A 17,006-nucleotide genomic window follows, 5' to 3' on the forward strand; every position below is an offset into this window, starting at 1 on the left:
GAAAACTGCATTTGTTTGACTGTAACTTAGTGGCTGATCTGTGGTCATAATAATAGAGATTGATTGGCTGAAATAAATAACCAATTGAGATAAAACTGGAATTCATTTTATTTTAACTATATACAACAAAGAAGTAAAATCGGCAGACACCTTTTAAAGTTCAGCTACAGGCATTGAGGCAGATAATATTCTTTTATCAGATCCTTCTCCCTAGATCAAAAAAGTTGACTAAAACTATTGGTACGGTTGGTTAGCCAAGGTCTACTAACACTAAAACTTTCCCATTTTTCCTAACAGTCTAAGCAGTGCAAAGAAACTCTAACTAATTCCCAGAATTGGCATCCTTCGGTCTGCAGGAGGGTGCTCTGAATGCTCCCTCCCCCCGCAAAAAAAAAAACAACTGAGGGGGAGAAAAAGCTTATCTTTTTTTCGTTACAAAAAAAAATTCAAGTGCATGACAATTATGTACAAAAACACACACACCAACAACATATAAAATGTATGAAAGGTTCCTTTTTGCACCCGTGTATAAAAGTGTCCTTGTGCAAGTATTCTTTCTGGACTGCCAAGAATTCCACATCCCAAATGGCTCTTCTTCAGCTGAACTTCGTCCTGCTCCTTTTCCTCATTGCTTGTTGGGCATTCAATTTGGGCGTCCCACCCCACTACACCCCTCTTCCTCCCCCTCCCCAAGTCTTCCCAGTCCGTACAGGCAGAATTTCTCCTTCCCCTCTGGAATCCATTTTCCCCTCCTCCTTCGTTACTGAGGACCTGAAACAAACAAAGGTGGAAAAGACATGTAAGTGAAACCAGTTTGGTACACAAGGAAAGGATGGGGAATGTGTGGACCCTCCAATTGTTACTGGACCCCAAAACCCATCAGCCCCAACTAAAGTGGCCAACAGCTGACGGCAATTGCCTTGCAACAGGGCAGACTGTTTCTCCATCCACACCGTACATTTAAACTCATTTATACCACTTAGTCTCCACAAAGAATTCATCTTTATCACCAAACTCTGAATATAATTGCACATTGTATTAATTAACATATTAGTGACCATGTGATAATTTTAGCTTATAAATTTTATTGTTTAATGTCTTAACTTGTATATTAAAGCACTTTTATAGTTTAGAGTAGGTAATGTCTTGATAATATAAATGTTTTAAGTTTTTTGTATCAATGCAGTATATTTTCTTTTAATTGTTGAATGATTCTCTGTACATTGCGGCAGCCTTTGGCTATGTGCAATAAAACTGACCGGCTGGCTGACACAAAGAATTCTGGGAACTGTAGTTCACCCCAAGTTACACAGAGCACTATTCCCCTCCCAGAGCAATTCCCAGAGTGCCCTGGGAAGAGGGGTTGGTCATCGGTCTCTCTTCCAAGGGAACTCTGGGAATTGCAGCTCTCAAAGAGTTCCCAGGACACTTTGGGGGAAGTCATGGCTGTTTAAAGTGGTATGATACTTCTTTAAATGTATAGTTGGGGCTCTCTTTCCTCTAGCCTGTGTTCTTTGCTGAGAACAGCGTTCCAGTGACAGGGTGTCATTGCACTGTGAATCTCCTTGCCTCCATCAATGGCAGCCAAAGCTGTGAAGTTCTGGAAGGGCAAAACTCAAAAAGACATCCCATGGGTGCCATTTTTCCCCTCACGGTATTGAAATGAAAATAGCACTGCCATGATTCAAGGTGCCACGCAAACCCCAGTCCTCAGCAAGAACGTGGATGCTCTGAGCAGCCAAAGTTAAAATAGTTTCTCAACAGCAACATTTCTCTTTCACTTGCTCAGTTATGCACGTACCATCCACCTTCTCATCTTGTGGGTCTCCCTCTTCTGTTTCTTCTTCCTCATTCAGCTCTTCATCTTCCTCATCTTAAAAGGGTTTGGGGGGGCAGGGCAGAGAGATAAACAATGCAGGAGATTTAGAACCACCTTTTCTACCAAGGAACCATCTACTGACATTTGATGCCAGGAGTTCAGCTAGGAAGGATCTTGCAAACGCACCACATACATTTAGAGTACACCACCAGCCCAAAATAATCAGGGGAGTTGTAGTTCACCCCTCACAGAGCTGTAACACCCTTAACAGACTACATTTCCCATGATCTTTTCGGGCTGTGTGTGCTTTAAATGTATGGTGTGTGCACAGCCAACAGTTAGCTCCCCTATTGTCTACTCTGATGAATTGGCAGTGGCTGAGGCTACGGTCTTTCCACTTCCTGCTACCAGATCCCTTTTAAACAAGAGATGCCAAGAACCAAACTGGAGACCTTCTGCATGGAAAAATCTGTGCTCTGCTCCTGACCTGTGGTCCCTCGCAGAAAACACTGGGAGGAAAGCAGTTTGCTCACTGCAACCATCCTTTCAAAGGAACACAGAAGGATGACTTAGACCAGATCAGACTGTTGGTCTGCCCAGTTAGTATCGTCTACACTGACTGGCAGGGGCTCACTAGGGTTTCAGGTTGAAGTCTCTTCCAGTCCTACCCGAAGATGCTGGGGACTGAACCTGGGACGCTCTGAATATTTTGCACATGCTCTACCGCTGAGCTGTGATCTCTTCTTCATAAGGAACAATGCATGGGATTCTCTGAAAACCTTTTGTGCCTAAAGGGGCAGTATTTGAAAATATTAGTTATTATTTCTAACTGTGTTAATAATCCTTTATTTTTGTTTTGCAAGTAGCTTACAGGTAGAGGCAGTTTCATTAGTCTGCTCAACCTCTCTAATAACAGAAAACAAGGTGATGCAGCTGTTCTTCGTAGGGAGCAATGGACCTTAGCCACAGAGCAGGTGGGAGAGGCAATTGAGACACAAGAGGAACTTTCTCTGCCAAATTTTCCATTATGAATGTTTGCTCAGGAGAACACTTGACATATCTTCAATATTTACTGGGCATGCACCATATATCTGACAACTGCATGCAACCCCTTCAAGGAAACCCTGAAGGAAATTTGGTGTCAGTAGGTGGTGTTTGACAGCTGGCATGCAGTAGTACGTAGTAAAGCTTGAGAGATGACTTGTAATGATTTTTTGTATTGGTGACTGACTCATCTAGTTTTCATTTCTGTTGTATCTTTGGAATTCTGGGGGTAGGGACTTGGTCTTGGTTTTATTGATCTGTAAGTTACTTTGGAAGTTGTTGTTGTTGTTGTTAATATTAATTGGAGGGGAAAGATTCTTTAAATGACAAGAACACTGAAAAGGTGCCGTGTTTACCATACCTGCCTCAAAGTCAAGGCTTCTCAAGGCTTCTGCAATGTTTTCTAGGTCTATGGTAAAATAATCCATGTTTTCAAAACCTGGCTCAATCTTCTCCAATTGAGCACCCTTCGATGCCTCGATAATTCTACGGAGAAAACAGGATGGAAAGAGATGTTTTTTTCTTCCTGCTCTTAGTGCGTTTCCCAATGCTATCATATACATGTCTACTCAGAGTTAATCCCCATTTAATTCAATGGGACTTATCCCCAGGTAAGTAGGTAGAGGACTGCACCTGTGCAGTGTAATTCACTCACAGGTATGCTCAGTGGGGCTTATTCCCAGATGAGTTATCCCAGAACATCATTAACCCATTGTGTTGTTTTAATTTTGGTTATAACTCATCCTGAAATTTATTTCAAATGATGGCTTTGGTTTGGTTCACCTATTGGGTTGATCCACACTTCCAATTGTTTTGTGCCTAAAAAGCAGGGGTCCAAGCAGTTTCCCACTTGACCCGCACTTTCTAGGCATGGGTTCGAGCCTTTTTTTTCTTTACCCTCATCCATTCCCACGGAAAACCCACTCTTTAGTGTTAAATCAGAGCAAACATCAATCCAGAGAAAACCCAAATTGCTGTTTGCTCCGATAGAGCACTAAAGAGAAGTTTTCTGGAGTGGGTTGTGTGGAGGAAGCGGAACAAGAGGAAGTGGGGATATGGAAGGTTCACCTTTAATGCAAACTGAACCAAGCATACTTTATGATCTTTATTCTGCCTCTCAATTTCTGCAAGCAGGAGTGTTACAACTCAGCAAAGAAACAAAAAACAGCACACCCCTTCTAAGCTGGTCAGCTCTGAAAAGGAGCCTTGTTTTTAAGCTTTCAATCAGAGAGAGCTTCTCATTAGGATCCTGTATTAATTGAGAAGAACAGCATACAGAAGAATTTGCACAGAGAAGCTGCAATTTAGAAAATTGTGTTCCAGGACTTACGTTTTAATGAGCTGCTTGGCAGACTGGAATGAGGAAGAAACAGGGAGGGGAGGGGAAAAAAACAGAGAGTGATCATTAGTGGAGAAAGACATTTCACTTTAAAACTGTGCCCCCCTTAGTGGCAGTATCTTAAAAGTTTGACCTGCTTTGGTCATCTGCCCTTCCTCCAGGGATCCAAGGCAACATACATGGTTTTCTCTTCCTATTTCATCCTCACAACAACCTTATGAGGTAGGTTAGGCTGAGTGATAGTGGCTGGCCCAAGGTCATCTAATGAGTTTTCTGGCTGAAGGGGGATTAGAACCTGTGTCTCTCCTTTAGTCTCATAGTGGCCTACCTTCCAGGGTTGTTGTTGTCGGAACTACTGAGATAGCATTTATATGGCATTTGACATATGCTAAGTGATTCTTTTCAAATATTTTGATCTAGAGGCCAGTTTGGAGGTTGGGTCTCCTAAAGCAGCAGGTGGAGAGTTGAAAAAGGATATGCAAAGTCTCCCTTGGACTTATTTTGGGTAAAGTCACCCTTTCCCTCAATTGTGATTGGTGCTAGCACTCAGCAGAATTTAATAGTAGATGGTGGGGTGGAGACATTTACGTGGCCTGGCAGGTGAGTCGCTGCTGCTTCCTGGAAGAAGGAGGGAGATGCAGCGAAGAGGGTGGCACAGAGTGGAGCAGGGCAGGGCAAGGCTACAAAGGAATGATCAGGAGACTAAAATGTGCTCCCACTTGTTACTTTGCTGAAGTAAGGGGGGCTCCCAACAACCCATCAGCTGATAGGTGGTAGGGGGTTGGCTTGCTCAAGGAGGGGAAAGCAGTTTCCATTTCATCTAAATGGTTTCTTGCTCCCAGCTGTGCTCTTTGAAGGCCCCCTGTGCTGCTCCTTTCCACCCTTGAGGAGACTTGCAAATGGCTCTGTGAGCTGTTCTGTGTGACTCCTGCTGCACCTCCAGCAACAGGTAGCCATCTTGAGAACCCTGCGCAAGGGATTTTGGCAGGTGGGCAGGGCAACCTGCTTTGTGAGTCATCTGCCATCACAACGGTGTCATCTGACTGACAGCTGGGTTGCCCGGCCCATCTGTCAAAGTTGGCCGGCGGGGTTCCCCCACCCCTGATCGAGGCCAGGAGGATGGCCGTTGCTGGACATGGATGGAATGATATGTTGCCCCATGTGGAACCAGCCTTTTAAATTCTGCTTCCAGTAGAAAAGCAGTGCCTTGCACATCAGATTCCTGATGTGCAAGCAGCCATCCTTCCCTACTGCCAGTGATGGACCCACAATGGTCATCAAAGAAAATCTTGCAGTTATGATTACGATTGTCAAGGCCTGCTGCACTGAGTTTCTTGCAGCTATGGAAGTGAGCAGGAGGGCAATGTGGTCTTGGTCTCCAGCCAGAAGACAAAGAGGAGTTGGCCACCCACTCCACTTCCTTAGCACAGGGCTGGAGAACCAATAGCTGTCAAGATGTCGCTGGGCTCCCATCAGCAACCCCAATGACTAGTTATGATGGGAGTTGTAGTCCAACCAACACCTGGTGGTCCACAGGCTGCCCATCATTGCCCATAAGTTTGCCTCACCATGAGAAAAGCAGCTCCTGCCTCTTCCTCCATGGACTGGATGGCGCTCTCCACCAGCTTGCTAGACTGCTCCAGCTGGTCTTTGTACTGCTGGATGAGGTTCTGCATGAAGCCAACTTTCTCTTCTTGCGCCTTGGAGATGCGCTCCAGCAGCCAACTCCGCCTCTCCTCTACAGTGGCAATGAGGGCTTCAAACTTCTCACACAAGTCCTGCTTGACCTGCCGGCCATTCTCCTGCCAGGGATTGAGAGGAAACAAGTGGATGAGGGTGAGGAACATGGTGGGTTTGCAGCGACTGCTTTGTCTAAATGGAGTAGTAGACTTCTCCCCTGATTTAGCTGCCCAGATTTGGAAAAAGAGGGAAGCCAGTGAACCTCAGAGACAGGCAGACATCTTTCTTTCTCCTCCCCCACCCCTCGCCCTGTCAACACCTGCACCAGCCATCTCAGAGTTGTGTTTCCCTTCCGCTGCTCAGATTTCCAAGGGCTCAGTCATTTGTTGCATTCCTCACCTCGGTGGCTTTGCACGACTCTTCCAGCTGGTTGATGATCGTCTGTATTCTGTCATTGCCTGCCACCAACATAGAGATGCAGTTGGTCAGCTCCGTCTGTGTGTGAGAGAAGGCAACAAAAATAGATTGGAATCCTGCATGCCCCTTCTCCTTCGAGAGAAAGGGCATGCCATGCTGTTTCTCTGGATAATAGTGAAAGAAGGGATGGCTATGGGAATAAATGCAAGATCCTAATAGAGGAGATAAAGAGGAACCCTCTAATTTGGGTTCGGACAGGGCTGGGGGGGTCTTGTAATACAAACAGCTCCAGCCTAGATTGGCTTGTTTCCCTTTCTCCTCTATACCCTTTCCCTTTCATGTCATGTCTCGTTAGACTGTAAACTGGTGGCAGGGACTTGGGGAGGGGGTTGTACAGTGCAGAAAATGTTTATCATTATCATTATTATCTCAGCAAGGTGCCATTTGCCCCAGCACACCACAGCCCAAGACCCCCTGTCTCTGAAAGAATGAGGCAGGGCTTCTTAAGGAAACAGAGATTGTTGCTAAGAAAACCTCAGCTCAGTGGTTGCTTGTGCAAATCCCTCTCCTCATGCTCCTTGCAAATTCAATACCTTGTAGACCTGATGGCTTCTGAAGGCACCTTCACATGATCCTTTCAGCCCCTGGGAGACAACGGGCTTTTCACCAAGCAGAAGCCAGCACAGATGGTCTTTTGTCACCTGGCCGCTAGGCAACCCCCCCCCCTTCCAAGGATCCAAAAGGCTGTCTGAACTGTGGCTCTCACATGGACAATGTGCCATGCACAGCTTGGCCTGGGTTGGTTGGGTGAGTGGGCCTTGGGGCAGTTGTTTTGTCCCTATCATGACTCAAACAGTGCAACTGACATTGGTTTGCTACGCCAAAGCTCAACCTAGGTTTGTGGTGAGAAGGATGAGTTGCACCGTGAGCTGTGAATGGTGACGAAGCCATTAGGTGATTCACTTATCCCTGCATGGCAGGTTTATTTATTTTATAGTTGCAACTTCCACACATGGGTTCTACTCTCAACACTGGGGAATGAGCCTGGGGCCTTCTGCATGCCAAAAAGATGCTCTACCATTGAACTATGGCCCTTCGCTGTGCTTGCAGTGGGGAAGGGACCCAGTGGTTGATTTGTTTGACTCCTGTGAGAGAAATCATGCAGTCTCCATGGCACCCATCCAAGAAGCCCAGGGAAAGACCTCCAGCCACCCAGCCCTGCTCACAGCTGCTCCCTTGGGACTGGACGCCTTTCCGAGGGGTCCACCACCGCCTCGCGGCTCTCAAGTGACTCTAAATATAATCTGCTGGTGGCTGCTTGGGGACTGCAGTCATCTGTGTATATCCATACCAGCTGTGTTAGCGGTCAAAGGCTATTCCTGAAAGGCACAGCGCAGCACATCCTAATGTCTCCAATCACCTCTCAACCCAAATGGGAGGTGCTCCCTCCTGCTCTATCTGCATGCCAAGCAATGAGATGTGAACCCCGCTAAGGTCAAGGGACTGAACCCTTTTGTCCTTGTGCAATGCACCAAGGTTTCCTAATGGGTCCCCTTTTTGCTCTAATGTGGTAGTGTCCAATACTGGCGCCATCCAGGTAGAGTTTGGGGCAGAAATCCAGGACCCCACTTGGAAGGTGGGTACTAAAACACAGCAGGTCTGGCTTGCCACACGTGAAATAATGTCCATTGCCATCTTAAAAGTCCACAACTCATCAATAAGACAATTAACTCTGGAATCAAAAATGATCTGACTCCCCCCTGAGATTCCTCTGAAGCTTATCAAGGATTCCTCAATGAGAAGATCATTAATGGTGAACAACAGCTTCCTTGAAAGACAGCTTATGCCCTACCACCAACAAGCCAGCCATGTGTGGGAGGTTTCAGTAGGGTTATATATTTACATTGTGGAAAAAGCAGGGTCCCTTTTTTTTGGCAATTGGATAGAGGTGCAAAAGAGTGGCCTAGGGAGAGTGCCAAAGGAGAAGACTGGAGGGCCACGTTTGGCCCCTAGGTCTGAGGTTCCCTGCTCTTGTAATAATGTTCAACGACTTGAGAGTTTCCAGGGCAAGGGTTTTGGAGTCCCCCTGCAGGTGAGCCAATGGCGGGAAGGGTTTTCTGGAGGCAGAAAGTTTAAAAAAAAAGTTTGAAAACGAGTGTGAAGCTGGTACCTTTTGGCCCTGAAAGACGCTTTGAAGGGGTGCCACTTCGCAGTCTTTGTGAGCCCCAAAGACTTTGCACATGGAGCAGGTGGGCACCTCACAAGTTAAGCAATAGATGTTGATCTTCTCATCTTCGTGTTCCTTGCACATTGGGTGGTTTCCCTTCTTCAGGGGTCGGCTGGAGAAAACACAAAAGAAGCCAGTTGGATAGATGAGACTCTTAGTCCTGGAGATAATGGACTTTTGTTTAAAGACAAGCACACATATTCCCTCCTCTTTTCTCATCTTAATGGCGTCTTTTTATTTATGGGAATAAAGCCAGAGTTCACATGTGAGTTTGCTTAAATGGGAACAGTGGCTCAGGTGTGTTTCTCCTTCAGCAGCAACCAACCACTACAACAGAGATGCACAAATCTGTCAATTTTTGTCTTTCTCTGCTTCTCATTTCCCCATTCCAATTCCACATCAACTAGCAATTTTTCCTTTTAAAAAGTCCACACAATTTTTGTGTGTGCACATTTCTTCTAAGCTATGCATCTTTGTACGCCTAATATATGCATTTTGCAAGCTTCCCTCTCCCCCATATAATGTAGTTTTGTACATCATTTTCACTCATCTATTCATTTTTGGCATGCTTTTTGAATGGGGAACTGCATCACAAAATTTGGAGAAGTGCAGATTTCAAAGGATAGTTGTGTGTTCAGTTCAAACTGGTTTGCTCATCTGCAAAATTGATGAGCATCCCCTCAATTCCTTCTTCCAAGTCATTTAGAAAGAGGTTGAACAACAACGGACCCAGGACAGAACCCTGTGGCACCCCACCTGTCACTTTTTCCGAGGGTGACAAGGAACCGTCAGTGAGCACTCTGGGTTTGTCAATCAGCTACAAATCTACTTAACTGTTACCTCATCTAGTCCACATTTACCAGCTTCTCTACAAGAATATAATGGGGGATGGATTTGGCATGAAGGTAATGGAGACTAGACCCTGGCCATCTCTTTGTACAGTAGGAATTGGACTGACTCCCACCTCCTCTCTAATATTAACCTCCACACTGAGGTTATGTTTAGACCTTGCTTCTGTGCGTGCCAAAGTGTCCAAGAAGCTAGCTCTGGCTCTGCAGAGCTGTTGATTTTATTTTGGGATGCCAATGCTATTTCTTCACTCTGGGCAGGACTTAATGACACCCCGCTCCCCCACAAAGCATCATCAGCGCCTCCCCTACTATATTCAGATACCTCTCTAATCCACCCAAATTCCACTTCCTCTAATGGAAATGGATCAGTGCATGTGTGCTGGGTTCCTAAAGTCCTCCCAGTGTTCCTGGACTGGTCTGCTTTTTTCTGCCCGCTTTCTAACAAATGGATCCTTCCCAAATATGAGTGACAGCCGTGCTTCTCCCTCAAAGCATAGGAAGCTACCTTTATCCCATCTCTCTCAGTATTGTCTACTGGTTGGCAGTAGCTTTCCAGGGTTTTGGATGAGGCGTCTCCCGGGCTTACCTGAAGATGCTGAGGATCAAATGTGGAATCTTCTGCTTGCAAAGCAGATGCTCTACCTCTGAGCTATGACTTCCCCCTTGAGCTATGGCAAACAAGAGGAAGGCAGCTGTGATACAAACCTGGTATATTCCTGCTTGTAGATATCAATGATGTTCTCCACCAGTAGATTCCTCTGCAGGCCATAGACTCCGTGGCGGTCCAGGATGACTTCGTGGCGGCAGGAGGGGCAGCGGAACCGCCCCCCTGATATGGTAGTCCCCCGGGCCGTTTGCCAGTATGGGTTAGCAGCCTGCAAGTGCCATCAACAACGTAAGGGGAAAGTTCAGTAATCTTAAAAAAAAAAAATTGCAAAGGACCCCACAAAACAACCAATCCTACCATTGTTTGGCTTGGAAAAGATGACCTGAGGGCTCAGCTATTCAAGTATCATCACAGTTATCTGGTGACGCTTGTAAGAATGATTCATAGTTGTCCTTATGGGATGGGAAAACCCCATCATGCTTTGCACTTGTATCAGAGCATGACATTGGAAAACTGGCCAAGCTCAACAAACCAAGTGGATGATCCAACCAGAACCCTTTTTTTAAAACAACCTTTCTATTGGAGCTGGAGATCAGTGGCCACAACTAGGTTTTCAATTAGATAATTGCATGTTATCTATTTCACATGTATTTTTAGATCTAGAGTGGAGAACCTATGTCTTCCTGATGCTGAGATTCCCCCACCTGTGTTGTAGCTGAATAATACCTGGAGGTCTACTGGTTCACCATTCTTGCTTTAACTAGTAATGCAGGAGAAGTTTGATTAGGCTCACATTTAAAGCTGAATTCATCACAATTTGCACTTTCTGAAAATGTATGAGAACCAAAACTCAGCCATCCTTCAAAACTCACACCTCCAAATTTTCTGATGCAGTTCAACAACCAATGTAACAAAAACGCATATATAAGGGGGAAATGTGCATAAAAATGAATGTATTGGTGAAGAAAACATACAAAAATGCATTATACTAGGAGAAATTGCTTGCAAAAATGAGCACATGTCAAAGCTGCAAAAAATGTGTATATAAGGAGAGATCTACACCAGGCATAGGCAAACTCCAGCCATCCAGATGTTTGGGACTACAATTCCCACCATCCCTAGCTAACAGGACCAGTGGTCAGGGATGATGGGAATTGTAGTCCCAAACATCTGGAGGGCCAGAGTTTGCCTATGCCTGATCTACACTAAAATGCTGAAGACTTTTCATGAGGATTAAAATAATAACAACTGCAAATTGCTGCAGAAATGTGAATTGAATTTAAGATTAGAAACATGAGAAACTGAAAGTGACAGATTTCCGTCCCCATCCCTAACTTACAAAGACAAGAACTGAAGAATGCAAATATAGCTTTGCTGAATATGACTAAGGTCCAAAGCAGCTGAGCAACCTCTGGAATGTGAAAGGTGCCCCACACTTTATCACGGATAATACCCATTGATTTCACTGAGAGCCAGTGTGGTGTAGTGGTTAAGAGCGGTAGTCTCGTAATCTAGGGAACCGGGTTCGCGTCTCCGCTCCTCCACATGCAGCTGCTGGGTGACCTTGGGCCAGTCACACTTCTTTGAAGTCTCTCAGCCCCACTCACCTCACAGAGTGTTTGTTGTGGGGGAGGAAGGGAAAGCAGATTGTTAGCCGCTTTGAGACTCCTGAAGGGGGGTGAAAGGCGGGATATCAAATCCAAACTCTTCTTCTTCTTCTTCTTAAGTCTACACTCCATGAATTTGTATGAACCAGAGATGGACAACACATGGTACCCTCCAGATGTTGCTGCACTACAACTCCCATCATCCCTGGCCATTGGCCATGCTAGCTGGGGCTGATGGGAGCTTGAGTGCAACAATAACTGGAGTTCCCCAGTTCCTTATCCCTGATCTAATTCCTTTTTAAAAGCCCATCTAAGCTAGAGTGTGGGGTGTAAAGTACTTTCTTTTGGTCCATCCTGTGCCTGCTGCAAATCACATCCATTAGAGAATGACTGTGAGAGAATCTGCTCCAGCCCTTGATTAATTTTCATCCTATTGATGAGCAGATCTGAATGGGTTGGACAACCCTTCATAGGAACAGGCCACTTGCTCCAATCCTCTTTAGCAGAGCACTGATCCAGCTTTTGAACAACATGTTGATTTCAGTGTTAGAGATGGTTCAATCAAAGTGGGGGGTTATAAGGGAAAGAAGGGTTTTGTTATTTAAGAGGAGCTGAAACAGTGTTGGAATTTATTTATTTATTTACAATAGCTTCTTGTGACTGTACCATGAAATGCCAGCAGTACAAAATGGATGCCGGTGGAAAGGAGGATTCTGTAAGTCTATCCATGGCTGCTCATCACAATGAATATGTGCCTTCTTCAGATTTTGGAGATGGTATGTCACTGAATATCATTTACTGCCGCGCAAGAGCAGGAAAGGGTCACTGCTGTCTTGCCCTGTTCGTAAGCTTCCTGGAGGCATCTGGTTGGCTATTGTGGGGGCAGAATGCAGGGCTAGGGTAGGCCTTCAGAGTATCTAGCAGGGCTGTTCTAAGGGTCTTATGATCATAAAGGAAGAACCCTGTGACAGCCAGAGATGGGGGAGAAATTCAATTCAGTTCCCATTTAAAAGAGAATCTATCAAATTTGCACGTTCCAAAGCAACATGGGACCTGAAACTCCAGCATCCTCTGAAATCTGCACTTATCTGACTGTTGCGATGCACAAAAACACATTAGGTAAAACTGTGGACCAGCTTTCCCTAAAACTCTGCTTCTAGAAGCTCATGAGGTATCTTCACACCATCTACAAGTGACACATTCACACATGTATTTGTCACATGACCCAGTGGCCATGTGGGTTTTCCTGGATGGAAATTATGCCTGTGCAGGAAGCCATCTTGCGAGAAGCAGCCCTTGGTGATAATAAAGGAACAACAGGTCTCGTTTGGGTTTCAGCAAGCACTTCAGTCCCTGCCTCCCCCCCCCCTGCAATTGGCTGTCAAACTGTAAGACCTTTGGAAGACTTTAATCCCCCTGTCCCAGCAAACAGAATCCAATTTCTCCTCTGCCCCTGGGTTTTCCTTCCTGCCTCTCCTTGTTATGTTGCCTTGGAGGTTTGGCAACAACGATCAACACACTTTGGAAAGGCGGTGTCAGAAGTAAAACAGTCCCCCTAAAGGCCCAGCACTCTTATCAACTGGCTCCTGGCCACAGCTGCTCTTGGATCTCTTGGGAAGTGGCCTTGGTGCATTCACACAAACTGAAATTGGAAAGGGGTTGCATTTGAATTGTCAAGGGGATGAGACCCCTGGCAAAAGTAATGAAGGATATTTCACAGTTATCATTATATTTAACTCACGTTGCAACTAAAGTACATTGATACAGTATATGCTTTTCGTTTCCTTCTTGCTTTTTTGCACAGCGCTGCTAATGAGTTTGCTCAATGCTGGCTCATCTTGCCGTTCCAGTTATTCAGTCAATAAATCAATTCATTCATTAATGTGATTGGGCAGAGGGTGATTTCTTTCAGAACATAACATTCTGTTCAGGGATGAAATAAGAACACGGAACTGTGCTTGGAAGTAGCCAGAGATGAGCCCAACTTGGATCATTCTATGAAACATCAAATGGTATTGTGACACCTTAAAGACTAACCGTTTCATTATGGCATAAACTTTTGTGGATTGGAAGTGCACTTCCTTTAGTTCATAAAAGTGAATCCCATAATAAAGTTTTAAGTCTAAGGCAGGTGTACTAGCCAAGGTGGTGCTCTCCAAATGTTGGTGGACTACAGCTCCCATCTTCCCTGACCATGTTGGCTGGGGCTGATGGGAGTTGTAGTCCATAACACCTGGCGGGCACCACCTTGGCTACTTCACAAAAGACTAAAGCAGCTATTTCCCTGCTGGAAATTCCAGGCCATGTAGCACCAAGGTTGAGTTGAGATTATTTATGTATTTTCAACTAGAAAATGGCAACGTTTCATTTGACAACCTGATTGGTAGCCTTGGGTCCTTCTGGGGAAAGGGCTTGGTTTTCTCGAGCCAGGGGAAATCTTTTCCACACTCATATTAAAGGGGCACCTTGGCCTTTCAGTATGTGTAGGTAGATAACACTATGATGGAGACCATTCTTCGTTGTATAAGTGGATAAATAAGAAAGTACATATTGGATGAACCAGACTAGCTGCATATTCCTGCATTGCAGGGGGTTGGACTAGATGATCCTCAGGATCCCTTCCAACTCTACAGTTCTATGATTCTATGATTCTACTATGTGACACTTAGGACTGTGAAAACTTTTATAATAATTTATTCCTTATACCCCATCTGGCCTAGCCTCCCCAGCCACTCTGGGCGGCTTCTAACAAACAGGGTATTAAAATTTTAAATGGCTTTAGAGGAGCAAAGAATTGTAGAGTTGGAAGGGACCATGAGGGTCATCTAGTCCAACCCCCTGCAAGGCAGGAATCTTTTGCCCAACATGGGGCTCGAACCCACAACCCTGAGATTAAGTTTCATGCTCTACCAACTGAGCTATCCCTCAGGCTCATGCATTTACCATTTTAGATTATAATGAATGGTAATAAGTGACAGGCAGTTGTAACAGAATAGAAAATTCTGTTGCTATTGACATATAGGTCTATAATTTAAGATACAAAGTCCCACCCAAAGATGACAGGGTGACGTAGGCTCTTCACAACTTTATCTAGTGGAAGACAAAAGCCCAACACATGAGCTCCTGCTCTCTAGAAGAGGCTCCGTGTGAACGGTATACCAGCACAGCCAGGTGTCCCGATGTGGGCGGGACCAGAGGCAAAAGTGGGTGGAGCAACACAGGTGAATTTTTGCTGTTGGCTCATTTTAATGCACACTCTCTCACACACACCCTCCAGGAAAGCAAGAAACAATATCATAGTTCAAGGGCACATTCCAACCAGGCAGAAGCGCCCAAGGGGCTGCAAAGCGGGGCCAGTGAGGGGCGTGGCCTGGGGACAGGGGGTGTGGCTGTAGAATGGTGGGACCTGGGAGAGGTCCAAGGGCCAGAGGGAGAGGCCCAGAAGGTTGCATTTGGCCCCTGGGACTGAGGCTCCTTTTCCCTGCTCTGTACACTTAGGTTTTGCAGATGAATAACATGTGAGGAGGGCTGTCAAAGACTGCTGTCTTAGGCAAGCATTATTGGAAGGAAGTCTTGTTGAAATCAGTGGGACTTGCTTCTGAATAAGCATGGATAGGAGCATCTGGGCTGTACATTTCAAGCACATTTACAGTTCATTGCTTCCCCAAAGAATCCTTGGAACTGTAGTTTGTTAAGGGTGCTGGGAATTGTAGCTTAGTGAAGCTATTAGTTTGTACCCACGTGGGAGGGGGGACCTCAGGGTTCTGGTAACTGCCCCCCTCCCAGCAGAATCCGCAAGCCTGAGATATGTACACCACACTGGGGATATTGTTCAGGGATGAACCCAGATCTTCTGCCCTTTCCCCCTTCTTCTTTTGCACAGAGGTGACCTATACATTTAAGTGGCATAACTCCCCCGCTGCTCCCACCTCACCTAAAACACACCCACAACTCCCTCCCCACCCCCGTCGTCCCAACACACACCAATAATGCTAGGACGCCTACTGACCTGGAAGACGTCGTTGGCGCATTTCCTGCAGAGGTTATGCTGGCAAGGTAAGATCACCACAGGCTTGGAGAACATCTCCAGGCAGATGGGGCAAATCAACTGTTTCTCCAGATTCTCCATGGGGTTAGAGTCCCGGATGATGCTCGACTGGTAATCCATTGCCCCCTTCGGTGCGTCCAAATTATATCCTTTCTTTTTCTAAGCGACTGGAGAGAGGCTCCGTGCGGAAGGTCTCACCGTCTGCTTCTGGGTTCTAGAACTGTGTGTGCTGACCCTTCAAGCAAACCTTTGGGCTTCTGCACTTTGTCTGAGACAGCTCCTCTGCTCTATTTATATCATCTGAGTCACATCTGCATTGGCTGGCAGGATCAGTTGGGAAGAGGGTCGTGTTTCCTAAAGGCTGACATGCTGTCACATGGGGAGGGGTGACCCCTCCAGAGAGAGGTCTGTAAACAAGGCTGAGGACAATTTGTTCGAAGGCTGGGAAGTCAACTTCCAGGGATATATATTATTTTTCTCCTCTGCTGCAGCCGGCAGTGTCTTTTGGGACAAAGAAATTGGAGACATCGTTGTGTAAACACAGTCACACTTTCCAGGGAGTTAAACAGGCAACATGAGCCCACCTGTCACCCCTGACTTCCAGAAAACCGAGGGTTAAACTCAAAGCACTCAACAAAATTGTTTGCTATTTCCAGCACAGGCTGCCATCCACAGACTCTTAACATCTCCTCCTCTTATTACTGTTGGCTCTGGAATCTCTCAGCCCCATTGCCCATGTCTCAAGCTGCAGCCCTCTCTTCTCTGATCTATCCACTGAGAGTACAAAGTCTGAGTTGTGGACCACCGGTATGAAATTTACGGCATGTAATGCCTTAAGAGAGAATATTATGAAAATGATATACAGGTGGTACATGACACCAGTCAAGCTTGTAAAAATCTATCATTTGCCCGATAATAAATGTTGGAAATGCAAAGAAAATGAAGGTACATTCTTTCACCTTTGGTGGACGTGCCCAAAGATTAAGGCTTTCTGGGAGATGATCTATAATGAAATGAAAAAGGTATGTAAATATACCTTCCTGAAGAAACCAGAGGCCTTTCTCCTGGGCATAGTCGGCCAATTGGTGCCAAAGAAGGATAGAACTTTCTTTATGTACGCAACAACAGCAGCAAGAATACTTATTGCAAAGTATTGGAAGACACAAGAGTTACCCACCCTGGAAGAGTGGCAGATGAAGGTGACGGATTATATGGAATTGGCGGAAATGACTGGCAGAATCCGAGACCTGGGAGAAGAGTTGGTGGAAGAAGACTGGAAGAAATTTAAAGACTATCTTCAGAAACACTGTAAAATTAATGAATGTTAAAATGATGTTGGATTGAAAATAAGTGGCATTAGCAACAAA

At 45.6% G+C, this 17,006-nt stretch overlaps 1 protein-coding gene across 2 annotated transcripts; it reads right to left on the reverse strand.

The window, feature by feature from the left end:
• Positions 1 to 90: 90 nt before the first annotated feature.
• On the reverse strand, positions 91 to 15,923 carry TRIM63 (tripartite motif containing 63). 2 transcript variants are annotated; one of them, XM_083625587.1, is made up of 9 exons: positions 15,601 to 15,922; positions 10,083 to 10,252; positions 8,470 to 8,638; positions 6,282 to 6,377; positions 5,771 to 6,004; positions 4,194 to 4,216; positions 3,225 to 3,349; positions 1,802 to 1,873; positions 91 to 771 (listed from the first exon to the last, which is right to left on the reverse strand). In XM_083625587.1, the coding sequence occupies exons 1-9, from the start codon at positions 15,757 to 15,759 to the stop codon at positions 761 to 763; spliced, it is 1,059 nt and encodes a 352-aa protein (XP_083481713.1). In that variant the 5' UTR covers positions 15,760 to 15,922; the 3' UTR covers positions 91 to 760. The 2 variants fall into 2 exon arrangements, with proteins under 2 accessions (XP_083481713.1, XP_083481714.1); XM_083625588.1 differs by lacking the exon at positions 1,802 to 1,873 and having other exon boundaries at positions 15,601 to 15,923.
• Between the last annotated feature and the right edge of the window lie 1,083 nt (positions 15,924 to 17,006).

The sequence above is a fragment of the Podarcis filfolensis genome (genome assembly GCF_964270895.1).
Source record: "Podarcis filfolensis genome assembly, chromosome: 8".
In the NCBI taxonomy this organism is placed as follows: Eukaryota; Metazoa; Chordata; class Lepidosauria; order Squamata; family Lacertidae; genus Podarcis; species Podarcis filfolensis.